We start from the raw sequence: 26,568 nt of genomic DNA, 5'->3' as shown, positions 1-26,568 counted from the left end.
TTTCTTTCATAGAGATGAGTTTGCTGGCTCTGATTTCCCAGCCGCTGAAGATGGCTGGAGATGTCGGATACTGATTCCATGTCTGAGCCAAAGAAAAATCCCAATTTAATTTCTTTGCATAAAGCATCATGTTTCTTCCCCATTATGGAAGCTATTCAAGAATTGATTGATCTTGATTGGGGTGCCCCGGAAGCTAATTTTAAAGGGGACGAGCCTTGGAAGCTGCGAAAGAGCAGTTGCACTTTCCGAACATGGATGCGCTTGTGTGTGCCATCTCCAAGTGGACAACTATTCCTGTAGAAGGGGGAGTAACATTAAAGGATGCGCAGAATAGGAGAATTGAGGCTATCCTTAAGCAGGCCTTTGAGGCGATGGCAATGACTTTACAGATAGCCTCTTGTGGCTCCCTGGTGATTTGCTCTTGTTTATTTCTCTCTCGATAGAATTTCAAAGTCTAATCTTATAAAATTGCCCTTTAAAGGATCAGTCTTGTTTGGGAGTGAGCTTGAAAAATTGGCCAATAAGTGGGATGAGTCCCAGATTCCTCGGTTACCAGAGGACAAGAAGCGGGTGCCGTGCTTGTTTGGCACGAGAGAGTCGTTCTATGGGTTTCAAACAGTTTTTTGACCCTACAGAGGAGCGGCTTCTCAGAGGGCTCGACCTTTGGGTAGGTCTCAGTCCTTTTGTTCCAGGCAGCCCAGTAGCAGTGCCCCCCAAACCTCTCAATGAAGGTGTGCCGACCCACCCCCGGGAACAAGAGGTAGGGGGTCGCCTCTCTCTTTTTTTTATCAGAGGTGAGTCGAGATCATGTCAGACCAGTGGGTTCTGGAGGTGATAAGAGATGACTATGCTCTGGAGTTTCTCAGTGTTCCTTGGGATGTTTCATGGTGTCTTCCTGCAACTGCAGGCAGTGGAATGTATGTTGTCAAGACTCCTCAGTCTATGGGCTGCAGTCCTAGTGCCCATGTCACAAGAAAACGTGGGCTGATATTCCATTTATTTTGTTGTACCCAAGAAGGAGGGTTCCTTTCGCCCCCTAGATCTCAAGGGAGTCAACTGCATTTGCGGGTGACCTGTTTCTGCATGGAAACCTTACACTCAGTGATAATGGCGGTACAGTTGGGGGAGTTTCTTATGTCTCTGGATTTGTCAGAGGTGTACCTACATATTCCCATCCAGCTGGAGCATTAATGGTTTCTGTATTTTGCTGCTTTGGGGTGACATTATCAGTTTGAAGCGCTACCCTTCCGTTGGTCACCATGCCCAGAACCTTCTCCAAGGTCATGGTGGTGGTAGCAGCAGTGTTGAGAAAGAATGGCATTCTGGTCTACCCATACTGATTTGGGCTAAGAGCATGAAAGAGAGCCTTTGTTGTACTTTGGACATTGAAGCGTGGGCCCCTGGTCGCTGTAAGAGATGACACCTCCCACAGGGTGGAGCCCTGTAGGGACTTGCAGCGATAGGCTAGCTCTAAGCAGAGATGGACACAGAGAGAAAGCTTTATTGTACTGCAACGTAGATGGTAACCCGAGGATCGGGTGATGATTCAAGCTAGGAGAGGAGAACCCAGATGATGATGTTCCGTCTGAAGGTTGCAGAGAGGAAAAGGCAGTTCCTCAATCTCACCAGACCTGCGGTGCAGGATAGGTCGAGTCTCTATGGAGAGAGAGATGAGACAAAGCAAGATAGAACAAGAGCGGCAGTACTCACTCTAATGCTGGTAGTTGTAGTAAGAGAGAGCACCGAGGAGCGGAGGTCTCGGACGAGCAAGGCCCCCGAGGAGCAGGTGCTGTAGGCGTCCTGGTAATAGGTAGACAACCCCGAAGGGTAAATAGGAGCAAGGCAAGGTCCTGAGGAGCGGGTACCTTAGGCATCCTTGTTGGTAGCAGATACCCCGGAGGGTAAAGAGGAGTGAGGCAAAGCCCCCGAGGGGCGGGTACCTTAGGCATCTTTGCTGGTAGCAGATACTCCAAAGGGTAAAGAGGAGCGAGGCAAGGCCCCCGAGGGGCGGGTACCTTAGGCGTCCTTGTTGGTAGCAGATAACCCCGGAGGGTATAGAGGAGCGAGGCAAGGCTCCCGTGGAGCGGGTATCTAAGTCGTCCTGGAGAGAGAGTACACAGAGCGGGAGCGTCTGGTAACAAGGAGAGATCAGCATGGAGGATTCCTTGCTAACTCGTAGTTGGAATCGAGAATGGAGTTTAAATACCAGAGCTAGTGACGTTATGCGGTGGGGACGCCTCCAAGGTTCCCGCCATGACTCACGTAAAGGACAGGGCTGCGTGTGTGTGTGTGCCCTAGGTGACTCCTGGAGAAAGATGGCGAACGCAATCGCCCATGCCGGACCGAGAACTCCAGAGGGTTCAGTGTGGAGAAGCAGAGGGAGCCATCTTACCAAAATGGACTGAGTCAGGCAGAAAAAAGGTAAGCAACAGAGGGCGCAGCTGTCTGCGACTGACAGGCGCAACAGCCTTCAGGTCTCATGCAAGGTGAACTCTTTGTTACAGGAACTAGGTTGGTGGTGAACGTGGCCAAGAGCAATCTACAGCCATCCCAGATAATGGTGTTCATTTCGACATGAAGAAAAACAGGGTTTTCTTGCCAGAAATCCTCATTCAGAAGCTGATGGCACAGGTATGATTATTGATAGAAACAATATGCCCAATGATGTGGTCTTATCTACAGGTGCTTAGGTTGATGGCGGCCACCCTAGAGGTGGTTCCGTGGCCAAGGTTGCATATGTGTCCTCTTCAGCGCACACTGCTTGTTCGTTGGAGTCCACGGTCTCAGGACTACTCGATGCAGTTTCACTTATTGGTGGAGATCACTATCCAGTTGTGGAGGTGGTTACATGTGGATCATCTAAGGAAGGGCATTTCCCTATGAACACCGGAATGGCTAGTACTCACGACGGATACAAACCTCCAGGGTTGGGGGCTCACTGTCAGGAGTTGACAGCGCAGGGGCTCTGGAGTACAGAAGAGTCTCTCTGGAGCATCAATTGGCTGAAAGCACATGCCATTTGGTTGGCATGCTTGCGATTTGTTGAACGTATGCAGGGGCAAGCACTTTGAATAATATTAAGACAATGCGACGACAGTGGCTTGCATCAATCATCAGGGAGGAACCAAGAGCCAGCAAGTGTCGCAGGAAATAGCCCAACTCATAGAATGGGTGGGAAATACAGTTTCAGGAGATCTCAGCCTCACATATTGCAGGAAAAGACAATGTAAGAGCGGACTTTCTCAGCAGTCAGAGTCTGGATCCAGGAGAATGAGAATTGTCAAACAAGGTGTTCCAGTTCATAGTGGATCGCTGGGGCCTCCTGTTTCTAAACTTGCTGGCAATGTTTCACAATGCGAAGGTTCCTCGCTTCTTCAGTTGCAGGAGAGATCTAAAGTATTTGGGCATTGATGCCCTCATGCAGGAGTGGCCGGTGGATACTCCACTGCTGTGATTAACACTTTGCTTTGAGCACGAAAGTTCTCCACTTCCTTAGCCTATGTTCGGGTTTGGTGAGTGTTTGAGGCTTGGTGTGAGAATCGAGGGGTTCATCCTTGTTCAGTTAAGATCCCGCTCATTTTGGATTTTTTGCAGGATGGATTAAGGAGTTGGCCTTTAATTCCTTGAAAGTACAGGTGGCGGCTCTTGCCTGTTTCCAAGGTCAAGTGAATGCTGGATCCTTGTTGGCCCACCTGAATGTGTCCCGATTCTTTAAAGGGGTGAAGCATCTTCATCCCCCATTGTGGTTACCGGTACCCTTGTGGAATCTTAATCTGGTTTTGGACTTTTTAGCGGGTCCCACCTTTCGACCACTGCATAGCCTCTCTTTGAGGTTACTTACTTTGAAGATGGTGTTTCTTGTGGCAATTTGTTTGGCGCATTGAGTCTCCGAACTACATGCCGGGAACCATTTCTTCGAGTGACTCTGGGAGCAATACAACTGCAAACTGTTCCATCTTTTTTTGCCAAAGTTGGTCTCGGATTTTCGCTTGAATCAATTTCCCTGCCGTCTCTTGTCAGGGAGAGAAATGTGGATGAATATCGCTTGTTACGGTCATTGGATGTCAAGAGGCATATCTTGAGTTATTTGGAGGTTTCTAAACCTCTCAGGAAGAAGGATCGGCTGTTTATATTCTGATTTCGGAGCGGTCTCAGAGGAAACGGGGAAAGCCATTGGGCCTCCCCTAGGGCTCGGGGTGCAAGGTGCACAAGTGTGCTTCCCCTTGCGCGCGCCAACCCTGGATTTTATAACATGCGCGCGGGAATGCGCGCATGTTATAAAATCGGGTGTACATTTGTGCGTGCCGGGTAGCGTGCACAAATGTACCCCGTGCGCGTAAGATTAAAAATCTACCCCTTAGTCTAGCTGGGTTTAAAAAGGTTTGGATAAGTTCTTGGAGGAGAAGTCCATTAACTGCTATTATTCAAGTTGACTTAGGGAATGGCATCTGCTATTACTGGCATCAGTAGCTTGGGATCTTCTTAGTGTTTGAATACTTGCCAGGTGTTATTTGTGATAATTGTGGGTGGATCCTTGGGCCGGTGGCAGATGACCACGCCCACGGGGGAAGATCCCAAGAGGGACCACCGGTCAGCCCAGAGTTGGGAGACAGACATACACTAGTTCTTTTATTAAACTGTTTCAGAGAACCACCAGAGGTGGCAGTAATGAGCTGGAAGAGTCCGGTTGGGCTGTAGTCCCTCAGGCACTGAAACAGCGATCCCAGGATGGCTGAGCTGTAGAGAAACTGAGATAGTGAGTAGGCAGAGTATGCAGAGTTTAGGAACAGAACCTTGATGGTAACACTCACACAATAGTCTATTGGAACAGCCCAGGAGCTGGAATGAAGTAGGCCCTCGAGGAGCGAGTACTTGGTTCCAGGGAAAGCTCTGAGAGAGAGATGGTAACTCAGTCTGAGAGAGAGATGGTTGTAGGCAGCGGTGACTTCCTGGCAGAAGTTATATTCAGTAGCAGGTCCGGGAACGTGGGCCCTCGAGGAGCGAGTACCGGTTCCAGACTGCGACCTGAAAAACAAGAGAGAGAGCGAGGCCCCCGAGGAGCGGGTACCCCTGGTAAAGTCCGAAGAGGCAGAGTAGGAAGGTAAGTGGAGAGGGAATCCCATCCGCAGTGATACCTGGAGGCAGCTAGGTAGGAAACCTTTTGCTAACTCGATTAGCTAGCAAAACAAGAGACCTTAAATATCTGGTGATGATGACGTCATCTCAGGGGGACGCCCCTGAGGTTCGCGCCACAGCTGGCACTTGTCGGGGCTGCGCGCGCGCCTTTAGGCCTCAGGAAAACATAGCGGAAGGCAGCGTCTAGCCGGTCCGGGAACGCCGGAGGAGGTTGGCAAGATGATGCTGCGGCAGCCAAACTTCCATCAACCAAAGATGGAGTCGCCAAAGAGGTAAGGTGGGTGGACTGGAGACGTCAGGCAGTGACGGTCGCAACACCAGGTTCTTGTGGCCTGGTTTGGCCTCTGTTGGAAACAGGATGCTGGGCTTTATGGACCCTTGGTCTGACCCAGCATGGCAATTTCTTATGTTCTTATATTGGTGAGCTGATGTCAGTGCACGGGTTTATATACTGTGATGTCAGCTTTGCTCTGTCTCCATCTGCTGGTAGAGGTGCATAACCCATTGGAGTGGATTAACCTGACCTCATTAAAGAAAAGGAAATTATCAGGTAAGTAGTAATTTCTCCATGCTCACAGTCCGCATGGGGGCGGAGTTGGGGTGGAGATAAGACTTATGTGCAGACTTCAAAATATAATTATGTTCTAACCTCTTTTTTTTTCAGGTGGTGACAAAAAAATACAGGAATTTTGAATTCCCAGATGAGCTGTCTGGACTCTGGAGATATATAAACCATGCTTATGCTAGAGATGAGTTCACAAGCACCTGCCCAGCAGATCGAGAGATTACTTTTGCTTATTTAGATGTTGCCAAAAGAATGAAGTAATGGGATGAAATATTTCCAACTTCTATGTTTGTCCAGCAAGTTGAAGAAAACATTCTACTGTGTGTACTGCTAAAGTAACCTGATGTTGGTAAAAATCACAGTACTACAATGAGCTCTTCGGTGCGCCTTTGCATAGCTACTCTGTCACTTCCACACATACTGAACAGATAAAATAGGACATGAGACTGTGTTCATTCTAAAGTTGTTGTCAGCAGATCATAGGATATTTAGAAAACCAAAACCAGGAAACTGCACTCCATTTCCATGACATTTCCAGTCCTTTATTCAATGAAAAAAACACATTGCAAAATCAACTGCAGAAAACACTAAGCAGGTCATGGCAGCCACTATTTTAGCTTGGTATCAGCTGTGATACATGATTGGCAATTGAGCTGTAGACACCAATTGCTTTGACTGAATAAAGTACCTGGAATGGTCTATATCTTGATTGCAGTCTTCTTGCTCTTTTTATTTGGAATGCAGACATCATGCCTACCATCAGAAAGGACAATTATTGTCTAATGATAGAGAACATATTCTAAATTATACATTCTAATTTCATGGCAGTAACTGAATGTCTACTTAACAAGTTAGCAGAGTGGATTTGAGCTGGAAGGCACAGAGCAGCTATACACCTGTGCAGAGGCAACCGGAAGGGCACCTTTTTACCTGTGACTTTTATCACCAGAAAGAGACATTCAACTTATTCTACAGAATGAACCTTTTTTTTTCTCTATCATAGTTCTTGAGCAATAACCAGTTAGTCTTAAATTATACTGTCCTGTATGTTGTGTGTATTATGCCAAACCTTTGCTTAGTCATTTTAAGTTGCTCCAGCTTTCAAACATCCTGAGTCTTTTAGAAAAGAAATTACAGTATTGTTCATTTTCTCTGTAATTATCTGTTGCACATTGCTTTGAAGATCAGCACTGTGATCCTTTTGGAGAGATTATATTAGATGTTTTCTCACAGTTCAGGGGCAGCCATCATAAAGTAGTGAAAACTATGGATTTTGACATAACACCTGGAGCCAAAATCCCTTGAGTTACCTAGAGCTGAAAGTGGCTGATAAACTGTCAGCCTGAATGAATAGCTAAAATTGGTTATTTTAAAGATTAGAAGAGCAGTGAACTTTCTTATTGTTAACCATTATCCCAGACCCTCTAAAAATTGCTCTCTTCCCTCTGATCCCCTTTCCCTGCATCCTATGAGAATAGAAAACAGATGTTAACTCACTCCCAAAGGTCGCATCTCTGCTTTTTCTTTTACCCTTTAAAATTCTATTTAACCTATTTTAGTGGAAGAAACTGTCACATAGTTGATATGATAGGTTGTTTTTCTGTGTTTTATTTTTGTTTAGTTCCTTAATAAATGAAAACATATTAGAATGCACAAACAGCAAATTCAAATGCAATCCTCATCATATTACAAGTAAAGTATATTTATGCCAAACAAACAGTGGTGTGGGAGAGACTAGGCTGCGTGGTGTAAGTTTTTTTTATTTTAATTATTTTTGAAAGTGCAAGGATTTTAAATTCTCTGAGAGGGATGTTGTCAAACTTAAATTTTGGCAGATGGAGATTTTTTTTCTTTAAGCCCTGATCCCATAGGTACACTGTATGTAGGCATGCACAAGGAAACCCAGATACCATGGAATCCCAAGACTGTGGCAACCATCAGATTTTCCTTTCACAGCACTTCTGGCTGTGCTCACAGACTTTGAAATAGCCAATTTCTTGGTCTGGAAGATCACTGCCATATCCAGTCGAGGAAATCATGTATTATTCATTGTAATTAATGGTGAACTTTAACTGTATAATGAGGCTCTGTTTCTAAAGTATTTTCCTGGTTTGTGCCTTTGGCAAAACCTTTTTCCAGATAAGATTTTTGCAAATTTACCTATTTGTGCACAAAACAGATTTGAAGTGAATTAATATGTCACAGCAACATAAAATGTGGTCAGCATGGGCTGTGCTTATAAAAAAGAACATCCATGAAACAAATAATCTCTTCTGGTAACAGATGTGACTGGAAATGTGCCCCTAAAGGTTAGCTATGCTGCTTGAGGTGTCAGAGTTTAACTGTGAACTGATAGTACATACCAAAGGAAAATGCAACCACCTGTTACAGCACAATACTTTAGAAGTGCACACAGTAATATGCATCTTACAGTAATATTCTATTCAGTCTCATTGCTTGTGTTGTTACTTTATAAATTTGTTAAGCTGTTCCCCAGCAATGACTCTGAATTCATCTATGCTGCCAGGATTGCATGAATGTTGGAAATTATATCACATTTACTAGCTGTGATTGCAAAAACATAATGAATCACTCACATTCAAATGTGCGCATGTATTTGCAACATTCTTCCAAACATGGCTGTGCCCAGAAGTATATTAAAAGATTGTCAACGAGTAAACTTAAGGTAAAATCTTAATTGATAATAGGATGGGCATTAGTACTGGCCAAGTGTAATTTTAAAATATTGCACAATATAAGGTGGTTTAAGGCTGCACCTAACCCATGTCAGCACATACAGGCTAATCCAGTCATTTTGCCCCATTGCATGCATAGAAATGCATTCCTGCTTGTCTTAGCAAAATCAGAACTACAACTTCATGTATGAAATAAGACAAAACTAGGACTGGATCATCTGTTCAGATTGACCTGGGTGAGGTGGTAATCATATGGTCAATGAAGTGTTCTTCTAAAGCTAGCAAGCAAACTCTGTCAACTACTAGTCTAGGCATATCTCACTGATATGACTTTAAAAGAAAATTACACCTATCCTGTACTGTGTCATGTTGCAGAAGTCCATATTGCAAGTAGAAATGAACACCATGGCCAATAGAACATTTTTATATTTAAGTAACAGTAAATACAATTCTTAAAACACCTTCCTGGAAAATCCTGTAAACTATTGGGAGCAGCCATGTTCAGAACACTAAATGATATGTGATAGATTCATGCTATATGTGTGATGAAGTTAGATGAATGTGTGAAGTAATCAATTGCTCCCAGGGCAGCAGGGGGGGAGGGTTATGTAATATGGGAACCAGCTGGCTCCAGATTTTCAGGACAGGTTGATCCAGTCTTGGTTTTACCCCATTGCATGCTGGGACTTATTCTGATTTTCCTATTGCATTCCCTAAGAAAATCAAGACTATAAGTACTTGCATGCAGGGGAGTAAAACCAGGACTGGATCAACCTGTCCTGAAAATCTGGAGCCAGTTGGCAGTCCTACTATGTAAAGAACTAGCTCTGTAGACTTCTGAAATACTGTGAAGCACAGATTTAAGAATCCCACACAATACTCAAGCATGGTAAACTCTTAAAATACAGTTGTGTCTTGGTTATTTTAAGAGGATGTGGTGTTTTATTTCTTTTGATCATCATTAGGCCCACAAGACCTCTGCCCTGCAATTTCAAATGTTGAATTTAAATAGTGTTTTATGAATGACATTTGTATTTTGACAATGTTCTGGAAATGTTATGCCTTGTCTTTGTCTTTAAAAAGAATTTAATGGCCTATTATGTTCTTTTCATATGCCTTACAAATATATAAATAGAAACAATACAAATCCATTAATAGCTTTAACCACGCTTTGTATTTCTGATTGAGTTGCTGTTTTATAAAGTTACTTTGACTTACGCAAGAGGGGAAGAATGCCAGAGGCACAGGTTTTCTGATCAGTGTATCTGTCTCAAACATCACATCCCAGTATACTCAGCCTTTCAGTCATTTGAAGCAGAGAAAATGAGGACTTGTGATTGGGTAATAGTTTGTAACACGTTGTAAAGTGCAGTGAGGCCAGATGTTACAAGCTGTTTTTAAAAATATAATATTCTCACAGGACAAGCAGGATGGTAGTCCTCACATATGGGTGACATCACAGGATGGAGCCCAATCACGGAAAACTTCTGTCAAAGTTTCCAGAACTTTGACTGGCCCCTACTGGGCATGCCCAGCATGGCACTAACCCTGCAGCCAGCAGGGGTCCCCCTTCAGTCTTCTTTTTTTCACGCAGCAGTAGCCTCGCAGTAAAGGAGCTCTGAAGAGATTCCTGACAGGAATTTTCCTCACGGAATTACTAAAAGTTAATTTGCCCCACGGGGTCCCTCCTCTAACTTTTTTCATACCGCGGTACTCCGGTAAGTTTTTCCCCGTTTTCCGTCGATTACCGTCGAGTTTGGCCCTCGCGGCCTACTGGCCATCGACTGTACCGTGGCTCGATTTTTTTCATGGCCATGGCGTCGGGGTTCCGTCGGTGCCCGGGCTGTACCCGCACCATGTCTATCACAGACCCCCATAAAGTCTGTGTAATGTGTCTAGGACGCGAGCACGATGTCTTGACCTGCACCAAATGTGCCCTAATGACACCAAAAGGTCGCAAGGCCAGAATGGAGAGGATGGAACTTCTCTTCCGTGCCCACCCCCATCTCCGTCCATTGCATCGACGTAGTCAGAGCCGGCACCGTCAACTTCGTGCCAACATCGACCACCGGCCGGTGACCACCCGGCATCGATGACTTCTCAGCCATCGACACCCTCTACTCCCCCTCAGGACCGAGAGGATCGCAGGGTCAAACATCGCCATCGACACCTTAAGTCTCGGACCATCGAGGGAGCGAAATCATCGACCTCGCCATCGTCCAAGCCGCTGTTGAAGAGACCCCGTCCAGAAAAGGCACCGACCGTTTCTGCAACCGGGTCACCGAGGCAACCCTCACCCGACAGGGGATCGGGAGCTGCGACTCTGCCTTTAATGGTGGTCCCTCCGGCTATGCCTCTGCCTCCCTCTTCTGTTCCGGAGCTGGGGCTGCTTGCTCCAGGTCTCCGAGAAGAACTGGACTGGATGGTTCAGGAGGCCATCGACAAGGCGATGCAACAACTCCAGGTTCCTCCGGCACCGACACCATTACCGATAGTGGAACCGATCATCGACTCGTTTCCGGCAGCGCTGGCACCGCTGCTCTCCAGGATGGAAGCGCTCATGGCCGCTTTTCCACCGATGGATCCCGGGTCTCTGATGGCTCCGGTGCCCTCCCCACTTACAGTGTCATCGGGAGGAGAAACACCGTTCCGCATCCCTCCATCAGGAGTTCTGCCTCAGCCATCGATGCCGATACGTCCCTCGCCACCAAGCCATCCATCGATGCCCTCGATGCCTGCGCTGGTGCCTTCGATGCCGTCATCGGTGCCTCTGATAATTCCTCCAATTCCTTCGGAGCCCAGACAAGGACCTTCAGGTATCCAACCACCCTGTCCCCCTCTAGTTCCTAGAGGGACAAGTGCTGATCCTTATGATACTTGGGCTGATGATTCCTCCACAGATACCGATGATTTACCTTCACCCACTGAAAGTAGGAAGCGTTCTCCTCCAGAGGACCTCTCCTTTATAAACTTTGTGAAGGAAATGTCTGAATTGGTTCCCTTCCAGTTGCAGACTGAACAAGATGATAGGCACCGATGGTTGGTTGCTCCAATTCCTGGATGCTCCCAAGGTAATCACCTCTATTCCCATCCATCAGGTCCTTCTGGATCTCCTGAAGAACTGGGAACATCCTGGCTCCATTGCTCCAGTCCACAGGAAAGCTGACACTACCTGTCTGGTGCAGTCAGCTCCAGGGTTTCAGAAATCACAACTCGATCACCACTCTGTTGTGGTAGAGTCTGCACAGAAGAGAGCGAAGAGGTCAAAGCCTCACTCTTCTGTTCCCCCTAGCAAGGAACAGAAGTTCCTAGATATCATTGGTCGTCAAGTCTTCCAGGCATCAATACTCATTTCCCGAATTGCCACCTATCAGCTCTATGTGACCCAATATAACAGGGTCATTTTCAAGCAAATACAAGACTTTTCAGACTCCCTGCCTCAGCAATTTCAAGAACAGCTACAAACCCTAGTCAATAAGGGTTTTGAGGTAGGCAAGCATGAGATCAGAACATCTATTGACATCTTTGATACCTCTACTAGCGTATCTGCAGCTGCTATTTCAGCAAGAAGGTAGGCCTGGCTCAAGTCTTCTGACCTTTGCCCTGAAGTACAAGACAGGTTATCTGACCTGCCTTGTGTCAGAGATAATCTGGCAAACAGATTCAACAAACGGTGGCAGAACTAAAGGACCATCATGAGACCCTGAGACAGCTCTCTCTGATGCCGTCCGACTATTCTTCTAAACAAACTTTCAGGAAGGACTCTAAGAAGTCCTTCTTCTGCCCTAAGTCCTATCCGCCACCAACCAGATCCCGTGCCACAAGACCTTTTCAAAAAGCACAGTCTCGTCAAACACGTAAACAAAAACCACAAGCAGCTCCTCAACCAGGGCCTGCTTCAGGTTTTTGACTTCCACCTAGAGAGCAGAAGCCAGATTCCACTGCCACACATACCAGTGGAGGTCGTTTGTGCCACTTCAACAACATATAGCACTCAATCACCTCAGACCAATGGGTATTGGCAATAATTGCTCAGAGTTACCATCTGAACTTTCTCTCCATGCCTCCGGACTCCCCACCTCTGCCGATATGGAGAACATCCGATCACTCCATTCTTCTGGATCAAGAGATCTCCCTCCTTCTCCAGTCCAATGCAATAGAACCCGTACCATCCTCTCAGCATGGCCTTGGGTTCTATTCCCGGTACTTCCTAATCCCCAAAAAATCGGGATACGTTCGTCCTATTCTGGACTTACGGGCCCTAAACAAGTACCTCCAGCGAGAGAAGTTCAAGATGGTCACCTTGGGTTCGCTTCTTCCTCTTCTGCAAAGAGGAGACTGGCTCTGCTCTCTGGACCTCCAGGACGCATATACTCATATTGCGATAACTCCATCTCATCGCAAATACCTGAGGTTTCTAGTAGGCCCTAAACACTATCAATACCGAGTGCTCCCATTCGGCCTAGTGTCTGCGCCACGAGTCTTCACAAAATGCCTCGTAGTCGTTGCAGCCTTCCTCAGGACTCAAGGTGTTCACGTCTACCCCTATCTGGACGACTGGTTAGTCAGGGCTCCCACTCAGCAAGCTGCTCTGTCGTCTCTCAATCTAACCTTACACACCTTAATTTCATTAGGATTTCTCGTCAATTACGACAAATCCTATTTAGTCCCATCTCAAACCTTGTCATTCATTGGGGCAGACTTGGACACCTTACAGGCAAAGGCTTTCCTACCTCGACAGCGAGCACAAACTCTCGTCTCTTGCTCACTAGCTGCAGTCTCAGCACTCTGCGACCACACACCACTTTCTCATCCTTCTGGGACACATGGCGGCTTGAGTCCACGTCACACCAATGGCCCGCTTGGCCATGAGGATCATGCAGTGGACTTTAAGGTCTCAATGGACCCAAAGTACTCAGCCCCTGTTGACCTTTGTCCACGTCACCGACTCACTCCGTCTGTCTCTCGCCTGGTGTAACAATCAGAACAATCTCCTCCAGGGTTTGCCCTTCCAGACTCCAGGCCCTCAAGTCACGCTCACCACCGACGCTTCCAGCCTTGGATGGGGAGCCCACGTGGCCAACCTGCAGACACAAGGCTCTTGGTCTCCAGAGGAAGCCAAACACCAAATAAATTTCCTGGAGCTTCGAGCAATCAGATATGCTCTCAGGGTATTTCAGGATCGCCTCTCAAATCAAGTCATCCTGATTTAGACGGACAACCAGGTGGCCATGTGGTACATCAACAAGCAGGGAGGCACGGGCTCCTTCCTTCTGTGTCAGGAAGCTGCGCAGATTTGGGCGGAAGTTTTCTCCCATTCGATGTACCTCAGGGCCACCTACTTGCCAAGAGTGGACATTGTGCTGGCAGACAAGCTGAGTCGCGTCTTTCAACCGCACGAGTGGTCTCTCAACCCCTCGGTAGCAAACTCCATCTTCCAACAATGGGGATATCCTCGGATAGACCTCTTTGCGTCTCCTCAAAATCGCAAAGTGGAGAACTACTGCTCTCTCTTTCGCAGCAAACACTCTCAGCCCAGAGACGCATTCTCCCTCTCATGGGCAACTGGTCTGCTCTATGCATTCCCTCTACTTCCTCTTCTCTCGAAGACTCTTGTGAAGTTACGTCAGGACAAGGGAACCATGATCCTGATAGCATCTCACTGGCCACGCAAAGTGTGGTTTCCAATACTTCAGGATCTCATCCGCAGGCACATTCCCTTCGGAAAGGACCCGCTTCTGATCACTCAAAAATAAGGGTGCCTATGCCATCCCAATCTTTACGCCTTTTCCCTGATGGCATGGATACTGAAAGGTTAATCCTTCAGCCACTTAACTTTTCTGAACCAGTTTCCCATGTCTTGATTGGTTCACAGAAGCCTTCCAAGAGAAAATCTTACTCTTATAAAAGGTTCACCTCATGGTGCTCTTCTCAGTCCCTTGACCCCTTTTCCTGTCCTTTCCCGAAGTTTCTGGACTATCCCTGGCATCTGTCAGAGTCAGGTCTTAAGACATCTTCCATCAGAATGCATGTCAGTGTGGTAGCCGCCTTCCATAAAGGTGTCGGGGATGTCCCTTATCAGTACAACCCCTTGTAACATGTTTTTTTGAAGGGCTTGCTCCACATCAAGCCTCCACTACGTCCTCCGGCCCTTTCTTGGGACCTTAATCTGGTTTTGGGTCGGCTCATGAAACCACCATTCGAGCCTCTTCACTCTGGTGAACTTCGATATCTCACATGGAAAGTGATTTTCCTTTTGGCTATCACTTCAGCTCGCAGAGTTAGTAAATTGCAGGCCCTAGTTACCTATCCACCTTACACTAAACTTCTGCAGGACCGGGCGGTACTCCGCACTCGCCCTAAATTCTTACCTAAGGTAGTTTCGGATTTTCATCTCAATCAATCCATCATACTACCTACCTTTCTTCCCAGGCCCCATGCCAATCCAGGAGAACAGGCTCTGCATACCCTTGACTGTAAACGGGCTCTAGCATTTTACCTAGACCGTACGGATACCCACAGGGAAAGCACTCAATTATTTGTCTCTTTCCACCCTAACAAGTTGGGGAAGCCTGTGAGTAAGCAGACTCTCTCCTCCTGGTTGGCGGACTGCATATCCTTCTGCTATCAGCAAGTGGGCATTCCATTTCAAGACCATGTTAATGCACACTCTGTGAGGGCCATGGCGACTTCAGTAGCACACCTACGATTGGTGCCGCTTCCTGACATTTGCAGGGCTGCTACCTGGAGTTCTCTCCACACCTTTGCAGCCCACTATTGCTTGGACAAAGCCAGAAGACAAGATTCCATCTTTGGCCAGTCTGTCCTTCGTTACTTATTTACAACATGACATACCTATACCCTTTCGCCTGCCCGGTGGGGTTCAGGATGCCCTCTACCAAATTCCACCCCAGTAGTTGTGCCTCTTGCATGCCTTTGTGTACATTTGGTACATGTTCGGACATCCTCAGCTCGGCACTCACCAATATGTGAGGACTACCATCCTGCTTGTCCTGTGAGAAAGCAAATGTTGCTTACCTGTAACAGGTGTTCTCACAGGACAGCAGGATGTTAGTCCTCATGAAACCCGCTCACCGCCCCGTGGTGTTGGGTTCGTAACGTTTTACTATTTTATTTTTCGGCACTGCCTGTAGCTTTTAAATAAGACTGAAGGGGGACCCCTGCTGGTTGCAGGGTTAGTGCCATGCTGGGCATGCCCAGTAGGGGCCAGTCAAAGTTCTGGAAACTTTAACAGAATTTTTCCGTGATTGGGCTCCTTCCTGTGATGTCACCCATATGTGAGGACTAACATCCTGCTGTCCTGTGAGAACACCTGTTACATGTAAGCAACATTTGCTATCTCTGTCAACAAGTAGGACTGAATTAAGTGAGATATGTGGGGTGATGTTTTTTGGTAGCACCAAACAGACCTCTCTCGTAGCTAGTAGAGTTTTTGCTCTATTGACCATGTGAGCCCCCTCAGTCTTTTTTTGTTTGAGCACCATCATGGACGTATACCTCTATCCCGCTCTGTTTTTTTTCAGGAATAAGTAGTCTGAATTAGCCATGCTGCGTGGGATGACATCATCAGGCGGCACTATCTTTCAAAGTGTGTAGAGCTTCCAGCTCTGCTGGGCATGTGCTGTTCTTTCCATGCGATTAAGTGTTCCAGATGTCTCCACAGTCTGTTTTTGTCTGCACGCAGCAAGGATGGCAAAACCTGTCCATGCCTTATGCATTGCGACCAATACATGGTGCAAAGAAGACCGCTCCACATGGCACACGATACTCCACAGCACACGATGTGCTCTGAACAACGCAGGGAGCAACACCTACGATGCATACAGTGCAAGAGTCGCATCGTTCTAAGTCTCATGGCTCGAAATATCAGAAAAAAGCTAAAAGACCAGTGCCAGATGATGCAACATTGCAAGGGAAAAAGGAACATGAAAGGCTGATGACCAAAGACAATACTTCCCTAGATCCTCTAGGAAAGTAGCTTCCACCAGCCACAGCAAGACAACATCTGTCTATTCACGACACACTTCCACAGTCACACAAATCCCCGAACTCTGTCTGAATCCTCGCAGACCAGTGGACATCGAGGATATCCTGAGCTCACAATCCCTAGAAAGGAAAGGGGAGCAGTGCAACTGCGAGTAGAGGACTGGTCAATACCAATGCCAGGCCCTCCAGATCACCCATTCTATGAAATCTTATTTGCAGTGATTGCGCCTCCTCGAATTCCCTGAGAAAACTACTCCTCATATGAGACAGCTTTTCCTTTTCCAGCTGGAGGTCCTAGCTCTTTCCTGGCTTCAGGCCTGTGCAACAAGGTCTCCAATTCCAGGCGCCTCAACCGGTTTGTTCACTTTTGCCAATGGGAAACATGACTACCACAGAGTACAAGCAAGTGTTAGTACTGGAGGAAGACGCTCCACCACAGTCTCCTGGTTACAGATCACAACAAGCGATAGATCAAATTATGGATATCATATGGAACTTCTTCTCACTGGGGTAGATTTTTAAAAAGTGCGCCTTCGCGTACTTTTGTTGGCGCACCAGGCGCAAACAAAAGTACGCTGGATTTTAGTAGATACGCGCGTAGCCGCGCATATCTGCTAAAATCCTGGATCGGCGTGCGCAAGGCTGCCGATTTTGGGCAGCCGGCGCGCGCCGAGTCGCACAGCCTGTCTCCATTCCCTCCGAGGCCGCTCCGAAATCGGAGCGGCCTCGGAGGGAACTCCCTTTCGCCCTCCCCTCACCTTCCCCTCCCTTCCTCTACCTAACCCACCCCCCCAGCCCTATCTAAACCCCCCCCCCTCCCTTTATCCCTGGATTTACGCCTCCCGGAGGGAGACGTAAATCCATGCGCGCCAGCGGGCTGCTGCGCGCGGAGACGCGATCCGGGGGCGGTTCCGGAGGGCGCGGCCACGCCCCCGGACCGCCCCGGCCCAAAACCACGCCCCCGGGCCCGCCCCCGAAACGCCACGCCGATCGGCCCCGCCCCCGACACTCCCCCCCTCGAAAAACCCTGGGATTTACGCGAGTCCCGGGGCTCTGCGCGCGCCGGCAGGCCTATGGAAAATAGGCGCGCCGGTGCGCAAGGCCCTGCTCGCGTAAATCCGGGCGGATTTACGCGAGCAGGGCTTTTAAAATCCGCCCCACTGTTTCCACAAGTACAGCCATCAACTTTCCCTCCAGCATACTCTATCCTACCAGTTACCACGGAGGCAGTAATGCTGGGAACGCTGCCACTACCTCCTTCATCTTTTTCAGAAGGTAACAGAGAAGAGCTACTACCTGTAAAGAGTGGTGTAGGTGTGAGCCTTTTGTGCTGTGGCCTAGTTGTTGTAGCCTAGTAGGCGAAGCTACAAGGCTTATGCTGGCAGCTGGCAAATGTGTCCTGTAGCGGGAAAGGCTAGAGCTTCACCTATACAAGACATCCCCCCGCAGGTTGAGCCCTTGGGTTCTGGCAGCTTGCAGGTCTTAGACAAGTCCATAAGGTAGTGGCTAGGCTGGACGAGGTAAGGCAGGATGAAGAATCAGGAATGCAGGACATAGGAAACAAGAACTCAAAAGCAGCATGCACTGCTAAAGCAGGAGACACATTGCTGAGGCGAGGTAATGCTGCAAAGCCCTTGCCTGACATCTTTGAAGGGTGCCGCTTAGTGTTTCCTGCCGTGGGGGTCTACATAATGCTCGTGCCTAAGGGAAGGTGGTGGCTGGCGGCATCTCCGGCTGCACTGGACAGTGTTTGGGGGAGAGAGCTGTGCACTGACTGTGGGATGGGTCTGGCCATGCTGGGGTGTGAGGCAGCTCGTGGAGCCTTCCCATGAGGTGCCAAATGTAATACCACCATTATTTGTCCCCTCAAGGAACTTTTCCTTGACACCAAGATTGGACAGTCCTGTCTTCTTCTCTGGGGAGTCCCCAGGAGTTTTACAGGAATACCATCTGAACCACTGGATCATTCCTCTCCACCAGAGAACTTGCAATATTCTTGATTCATAGAAAAAATGAGCACCTCTCGCAAGGTGAACATAAAGAGAGATCTCGATCCCTGGCGGAAGTTATGGGGATCTTGAAGATATTATATATACCAGCTGAACCATCTTCACTGCTGTCACATTTGGTACTTGATAAAGTACTCATGAAGACTGGGAATCCCCTTATTGGGGGCAGTCATTGCATGCAAAATCGACCTTAAATTTTGCCTGAAGAAGACGCTGGGATACGGAGTGGTCCAGGTACCACAATTCCATGGTTGTAGAAGATGTGAAATGCAAAAAAGACCAGACTACACTCCAATACATCTAAAGGAAAAGACCATGAGTTCCTGAAGACTTTGATAAAGGTGTTTCAAAGTGCAATGTTCGCATCCAGAGTGCAATAGCACCAGTTTTATATGGTGTAATACTTGTACATATGCGTACAAAGTCTCAAACCCTACATCACTGGGAGGGAACTTCCCTAACCCCATCCTTCCTCCCTCTTCCCGTCTCCTCCCTCTTCCCGTCTCCTCCCTGACCCCTAAACTATCCCTATCTAACTCCTTTTCTTTTTTTCCCCCATACTTGCTTCTCCGGAGCAGCAGTATCTTCTGGACGCCGGCTAGCTGCCGGCGCACTCTTCCTGGGACAGTGGCTAATGGAACTGTCCCGGCCCGCCTCCCCGCCCTACCCCTTTGGAGAGGCCCGGCACTTTGGTGCATAATGGGGGTTACGTGCGTGGCCGGGCCCTTCTGAAAATGTGTGCGGCGTGTGCAAGGCCCAGCCATGCATGTCTGTTATTTACGTGAATGGCCCTTTTAAAATCAGGCCATTGGTCAATCATAGAAAGCCAATTTCAGAACCATCTTATAAACTTGAGAATGATCAGATTTGCTCTAAAAACTTTCACTCACCTCTTCCAAGAGAAGATCATTCTCATTCAAATTGACAACTGAGTAGCCATGTTGTATGTGAATAGGCAGAGAGGCACACGGTCATTGACTCTCTGCCAAGAGGCAATAAGGATATGGGAATGGCTATGCAAACATTGCTGTCCTATAAGTGACCTACTGTCCAAGGATCTCCAACACATTGGCAGATCACCTCAACAAAGTCTTTCAACCACACAATTGGTCTCTGCAGCAATCAATGGCTGACAGACTATTCAGTCTATGGGGACTTCCAGTAATCAACCTAGTTGCATCAGAGCAAACCAGAAAACTGGAAAAAGTTTGCTCCATTCTTCCCAAGTGAACTCAGTACCGCTCAGGATGCCTTTTTGTTTAATTGGAATGCAGATTTTATGCACGTTTTTGTACCAGTTCCATTGATAGCCAGAATGATGCAAAAAGTGCTAAAAGACCAGGCTCATCTGACTCTCAGATGAGCCTGGTCAGAGAACATGGTCCAGAGAAGTTTGGTTTGCGTATCTAGTTCAGCTGTCCGGCAGCCCTCTGATATCTCTCACGTCACATCTATACTTATTAACTCAAGAAGAGGGACTTCTATTTCATCTGAACCTTTCCTTTTTCAGCTTGATGGCATGGATGTTGAATGCCGAATGATTGCCAAATTGTCCTTACACAAGGAAGTTGAGGATATAATAGAGTCTGCCAGAAAACCATCAACTAAAAGAACGTAGGGTTTTAAATGAAAAAATTTCTCTACATGGTGCCAAACACAATACCTTAAATCCATTCGCATATGAAGCAAACAGTTACTGAGCTATTTCTCTTTTTGCATCAGAACTTAACATTTAATCAGTAAGAGTGCATCTCAGTGTTATAGCAACTTACCAACCAATCTCTACTCATCTGTTAGTTTCCCAAGTTCATGAACAGTTTTTGATGTACTAAACCTCCAATTGTAAAACCACTTGCTCCATGGTTCTGGCACAACTGATGAAACTGCCATTTGAACTATTGAAGTCATGCTATAATGTAATATAGTCATAATCTTCCATGTTATACTGTTACCATGTTATAATGTAATATAGTTATAATCTACCATGTTATACTGTTACCATGTTTTAATGTAATATAGTTATAATGTAATATAGGGCAGACCCCGCCCTATCTCTCAGTTTCCTGTAAACCGATGTGATATTTCGATCGAATGTCGGTATATTAAATAAATAAATAAATAAATAAATAAATTCATTCAAATTTCTATCATGAAAAGTAATATTTCTTGTAGCAGTCACATCAGCCAGAAGAATCAGAGAATTTCAGGCTTTGGTTCATTATCCTCCTTATTTGCATTTCTTCCACAATAGTGTGGTGCCTCACACCCACCTAAAATTTCTACTGAAAGTAGTATGAGCTTTCCATAATAATCAAGCCATTGTATTACCCATGTTCTTCCTGAGGCCATGTACACTTGAAGGTGAGAAAACTCTACCTATCTTACGACTGTAAAAGAGTCTTGGCTTATTACAAAAGAAGAACTTGGCCACATCTTCAGGCTTCACAGCTAGTGATCTCTAATGATCCTAACAGACTGGAAATAGCAGTGGCCAAACATACATTATCCAACTGGCTAACAGACTGCATCGTACACTGCTATACGCTAACAGGACTAAAAATTACAGACATCATCAAGGCTTATCAAGTTAGAGCTGTGGCTGCATCAATAGCTCATCTGTGAGCCATACGTCTGGGTAAACAAGCATTGGGGTAACTTGCTGTTTGTGGCAGTTACTACCCTTAACCATTAAGCCTTATGCTCACCTTTGATGCAACTCCAACATTACTCTCTTCATCAATGGCAGGGGATGGCAGGAAATTTGAATCAAACAGTTACCAACAAGGGCCCTGAACTTGGTGGTTGGTGAAACAGATATGTATGGGAAAGTAGGTATGGGAGCTTGCTGGGCAGACTGGACGGGCCAATTGGTCTTTTTCTGCCATCATTTCTATGTTTCTATGTTTCTAAGACATCTTCAAAGCTGCAACATAGACATCAGTAAACACCTTTGTGTTCCATTATTGTCTAGACAATTTCTCAGAGTGACAGTAAATCTGGACAAGTAATTTTGCATAGCCTGTTCACCCAGTAGTCTAGTCTCCATAGTGGTGTCTCGGTTCTTATTCAGTAAACGCTCCACTGCAACCTTTAGGTTGGGACTCCCCACGTCATGGCTAATTCAGCACTGCTGAACATAAGAACATGCCATACTGGGTCAGACCAAGGGTCCATCAAGCCCAGCATCCTGTTTCCAACAGTGGCCAATCCAGGCCATAAGAACCTGGCAAGTACCCAAAAACTAAGTCTATTCCATGCTGCTGTTGCAAGTAATAGCAGTGGCTATTTTCTAAGTCAGCTTAATTAATAGTAGGTATTGGACTTCTCCTCCAAGAACTTATCCAATCCTTTTTTAAACACAGTTACACTAACTGCACTAACCACATCCTCTGGCAACAAACTTCAGAGTTTAATTGTGCGTTGAGTGAAAAAGAACTTTGTCAGATTAGTTTTAAATGTGCCACATGCTAACTTCATGGAGTGCCCCCTTGTCTTTCTATTATCTGAAAGAGTAAATAACTGACAGAAGCATGAATTAGCCACGCTAAATACCCAACTGCCTCTCTGGAGAGACAGCTACCTAACTAGAATTAACTCTATAATTGACTGAGGGAGCTCATGAGAAAACACATGTGTGGGAACTCCTACATATGGTCAGTAAAGCAAAAGCTCTACTAACCTACAGGGCCATTCTCAAATCGCATTAGGGCATTGTCGCAGGCATTAGGGCCCTAATGCCCATGATAACGCCTGCGCTAAATAACGCATCGCGAGATACATATACAGATTTTAAAAATTTTGTCAAAAGGGAGGAGTTTGGGTGGAGTTTATGAAAATGAGGGGTGTTTAACGTTGTGTACGATAGCGTAATGCATATTATCGCATATTTTATCACTGGAAATAACTATACCTTTTTTCCTGGCGTTATGCTGTGTGAAATGCCTGAATGAGATTTGAGCTAAAAAAAAATTGCAAATCCTATTGAGAGAGAGAGAGAGAGAACCTCTTTAGAGGCATGCATATTAGTCAACTATTTATAAAACTGTAGGAGGGTTTGGGGGGCAATTTTACATGCACAGAGGTACGAACAGAACAGTACATATCAGTGAAGATTTGATGTGATTTGGAGTGAGGAAAGGTACACAAAGATGTACAATATGCCAGACAGCATAGTGAGCAACTAAAAACAGACAGTTGAAAGTGTCAATCATTCTGTTGGATTATGGTTTTACTTTAGTCTATATAGAATACCTGTACTGTTTTTGGTGCCTTCGACTTTTTATCCCTCCATCTTTGATCCTATCACTCCCAGATGGCATGCTCCGGTAGCTCTGACAACGTGTGCTGGTCCAAGGGCCGGAGGAGCACCTCCTCTGAAGTACACCCTCAAAGCTGCTGTTTGGCTGGCACAAGTTACCAAAGTAGTGACAGCTTTCTTCCCTCCCTGGGCCTGAGCATTCGTCCCTTTTCTAGAACTTTTGATACTACAGGTTGAGTGTGTTTTTCTGTGATAAGAGCCCCACAAACTCATGGCCATTTTATCCAATGTACAAAAGAGGCAATCGCCAGAGCCCATTGCTGCATACATTGAAAAGTATAGTAACAAAGGTAAAGGTAATCTTTCACTATCTGTGAAAAGTTTGCTGATTTAACTTTCTCCACAACTGAATTTTGTACCTTGCTGTCCATCAAATCAGTATAGTATGTTTTGATAAATGCGGTTTCCATACTTGACATTTGTCATGTTGACCAGTTGACTACCATAGTTTGTAATGTTGATAAAATTAGTTGTGAGCTATAGACTTTTGAAATTTGTGCCTATACAGTCACACACAGATATATTGTTGGCAGATATGATTATTGAGACCCTGGAAGATCATAAGATACCAATGGTATAATAGTTTCTTAAAAGAAAAGGTAAGTACAGGAGATCCACTAGTTTATATTTTGCCTAAGGCCCACCAATGCCTTAACGCAGCCCTGTCTGGACTTCTTTAATGGTGGCACCACTTCATTGGTCCTAGTTGTCCAGTCTCATCTTTATGGAGCAGTGGCTGGAGATACTGAACTTCACCTCAGGGCTATTAGCTGCCATATCATATCATTCTCTGAGGCAGGGAGGAGTGGCATACTCTAGCAGTTCAAGAAAACTCCTTTTCTCTGGGATGCTCAGGACATGGTGAATTCTCCTGTTATGAAGGAATGCATCAAATAGCTGTGACGTCCTTAACTTTTTTCCCTTTATTAGTTCTACGTATAGAAACAAGTGCTTACATTAGGTGCAACTTTGTTATTGTGGACTGGGAATTAGTACTGAAGTGGTATTTTTATTTTCAAAATTCTAAAAGGATTTTACAGATGGGCGAGAGCATAAATCCAAATATATATTTAAAGAGATTAATAGCAACATTTTCCCCATAAAAATTTATATGAAGTCAGTCAGTTAAAAAAACCCCCACAAACTTGTCTACTGAAACATGCACACTCTCCTTTCCTCTCACTCCACAACTTGACTGGAAAAAAAGTATAGAAGTTTGGTGGTCTTAGATACTGTATATAACTCCTTAGTCAGAACTGCTCTCAAGGAAATGTTTAAATTTAGTGTGAATAATATTAAGTGCCAGGAATAATAGGAGCTGTAATAGTAGTAGTAGTAGTAGTAGTGAGGGTTATGTCTATTGAAGCTCTGAGGAGTCTATCATACTCATGGTGTATAAGGTGTTTGTTCTAGAAACTGAGAGAAAAAGATCTAACACAGCAAAGGGTCTTGTGGCATCCCCAGAGACACAGTCCTCTATAACTTGGGAAATGGCCCCTTTGGGGGTCAGCTGAGGTCCTCCTGGAATATGGAGATGATCTCAAGGTTTTACTCTGGTTTTCAAGGGATGCTATTTACTACCTAAGATGATATTCAAAATGTGCTTGATCTTTCCAGCAATGACAAAGAATTATTTACAATGAACTGAGTAAGGACCATGGACTGGAGGTCGTACTGTTAGTGATGGAATAAAGTATTTTTGTCTATTTTAAGTCCTCCTTGGAAAGAGCTTATAATATGGGTACATGGCCATACTTTTGTTTCTGCCAGCTTCCAGTTATGGAATTTTTGCTTGTAGATTCATGAAGTACTTGGTTGTTTGAGTTCTGTAATCAAGAGAATTAGTTGGGGCCAGCTCAGTGCTGCAGTCATCTGTTTCTGCTTAAGCACTTGCTATACTGCAATATATCTAGTGCACATCTGAGTTTTTCAATAGCTGTGTACAAAATTGGCCAATAAATTGCCGTATATATTTTTACCTTTGGACTATGTTGGTTTTTTTTTTATCCTCCTATTCTTCATGTTTTAAATATATTTTGGGGAGTGTCAAATATAGGTATATATTTTGAAACTCTTGGGATCACTTTATTTTTTTTTCCAAAGAACTCGGACCCCTGAGAGCCCACTCAGTAAACCCAACGCTGCGAAATAAATTTTGTCTCATGCAAAATTAAATTTTGTATTTTTCATACCATATGAGAGTAATAGCCTGTCCTAAGGTCTAGCTGGCATGTGTACAGAGTTGTAAGAAGTCTAATAATTGTACCCCCAAGACTCCTCGGTACATGTTTATTGTAGAAATAGTTGGGATGCAACCCTGCTTGTAAAAAACTTAGTTTTATTATAGTCATACATTTTAAATAACTCATATTTACATCTTTCACATATTATATGCAATGCAAAATATGGTCGTACTATTTTATTAATCAGTGATTAATGGACTTGTGTTGAAATGTCTTCATATTCTGAAGATTTCATTGTCAAGCTTTGACACCAAATTGGTTTAGTCGTGGAAGGTTAAAGTTACTTGTTTTGAATGCAGTACTTCCAAAAACAGGCTGAAACAGGGAAAAGAACATATAGTTAATATTTATTAAGTGACTGTGACAGACAGAACTAGAAGGATCTCATATCTCTGCACCAGTGATCACATACTGTCATGTCATTAATGAGTACTAGTTATGTTACTTCTGACATCACATACATGTTACATTTGGTTGAGGAACTCCCAGTTTAGTGATAACTTCTCCTTCCATGCTCTACTTTTTAGAAGAAGAAGAAGAAGTACGTTTTAATATGAGCAATTGCCACATGTTTAATTATTATTCAATTTTCTGCATCGGTTTTCATACTGTCACAGTGATGTCACTGGTATACAACTGTTTTGGGGGGGGGAATCTGGATAAACAGGTTTGTTATAGCCCTACATATACTTTAAGGAAAAAAAAAATTTATGTTGTACATTATATATCACCCACATAATGTAAATAAATTCCTCTAGTCATCACAATTCATTGTGAATTCCAAAGGGGATACACATTTACTAGCTTTTGAAAAGTATCAGCACCTCCAGTTGTTGACAAGAAGATGCAGAGGAAAAAAGCAAGACTGGACACTCCACCTATCCATGAAAATGAATAAAATGAGTGCATACTGGAAAAAAAAGCATAACTTCCCCTGCCATGCCCACAGCATTAATACCCTTGCTGCCAGGTGACTTTATTCAAAGAGGGAGACTTTTGGCTAGTCCTGTTTTTTGAACTTACATTTCAATGCATTGTGGTATTTGTAGTCTCTACTTGTGCCATTTATTAGTACTGCAGATATCAGAATGCATCAAGATTGGATTGTTTGAAATCCAGAAGTGGCCTCAAATCTCCCTCCTTGAACTGGGTCACTTGGCATCTCTGTAATAGTGAATGATGACCTTCTCTGCAGCCTTCAGAGAAGGCCTTATCAAATCAGCCTTCAGAACACATTTCAGTTACTCCAGAGGGCCTGCACTCCTTGCAGCAGCAGAGGACCAGAAGGCTCATCTGCATACCTTACCCAGCAACCCCTGGAAGAGAACTCCAGAGGTGGTCATGAGCTACAGGCTTCAGACTCCACAGCCCCAGCTTCCAGAAGCCCCGCACTCCTTGCAGCAGAAGAGGACCGGAACACACATGCCTAATGGTGCGCACACTCCAGAACCCTCTACTATAAATTTTCTAGATTTGATACAGAAGAAATTTAATTCAAAACAAGATTCAATAATGTGGGTAACTAGGTAGTTATAAGTAATTTAATTGTAGTGTTTTGCAGGTAATTGACAGTCAAATATAAAATAAATCAATA

At 45.3% G+C, this 26,568-nt stretch overlaps 1 protein-coding gene across 2 annotated transcripts in view; it reads left to right on the top strand.

Moving 5' to 3' along the window:
• Nucleotides 1-8,283, top strand: part of CLIC6 (chloride intracellular channel 6) — a 137,450-nt gene extending 129,167 nt beyond the window's left edge. For both annotated transcript variants that reach the window (XM_029603523.1, XM_029603522.1), the window contains one exon: nt 5,801-8,283. In XM_029603523.1, coding sequence (XP_029459383.1) covers nt 5,801-5,962 — 162 coding nt within the window. In that variant the 3' untranslated portion in view covers nt 5,963-8,283. The remainder of the gene's footprint in view (nt 1-5,800) is intronic.
• The last annotated feature ends 18,285 nt before the right edge of the window (nt 8,284-26,568 follow it).

Source organism: Rhinatrema bivittatum, chromosome 5 (genome assembly GCF_901001135.1).
Source record: "Rhinatrema bivittatum chromosome 5, aRhiBiv1.1, whole genome shotgun sequence".
NCBI classification, from domain to species: Eukaryota; Metazoa; Chordata; class Amphibia; order Gymnophiona; family Rhinatrematidae; genus Rhinatrema; species Rhinatrema bivittatum.
Note: the sequence above shows the minus strand (reverse complement) of the source record. Positions and strands in the feature narration are given on the sequence as shown.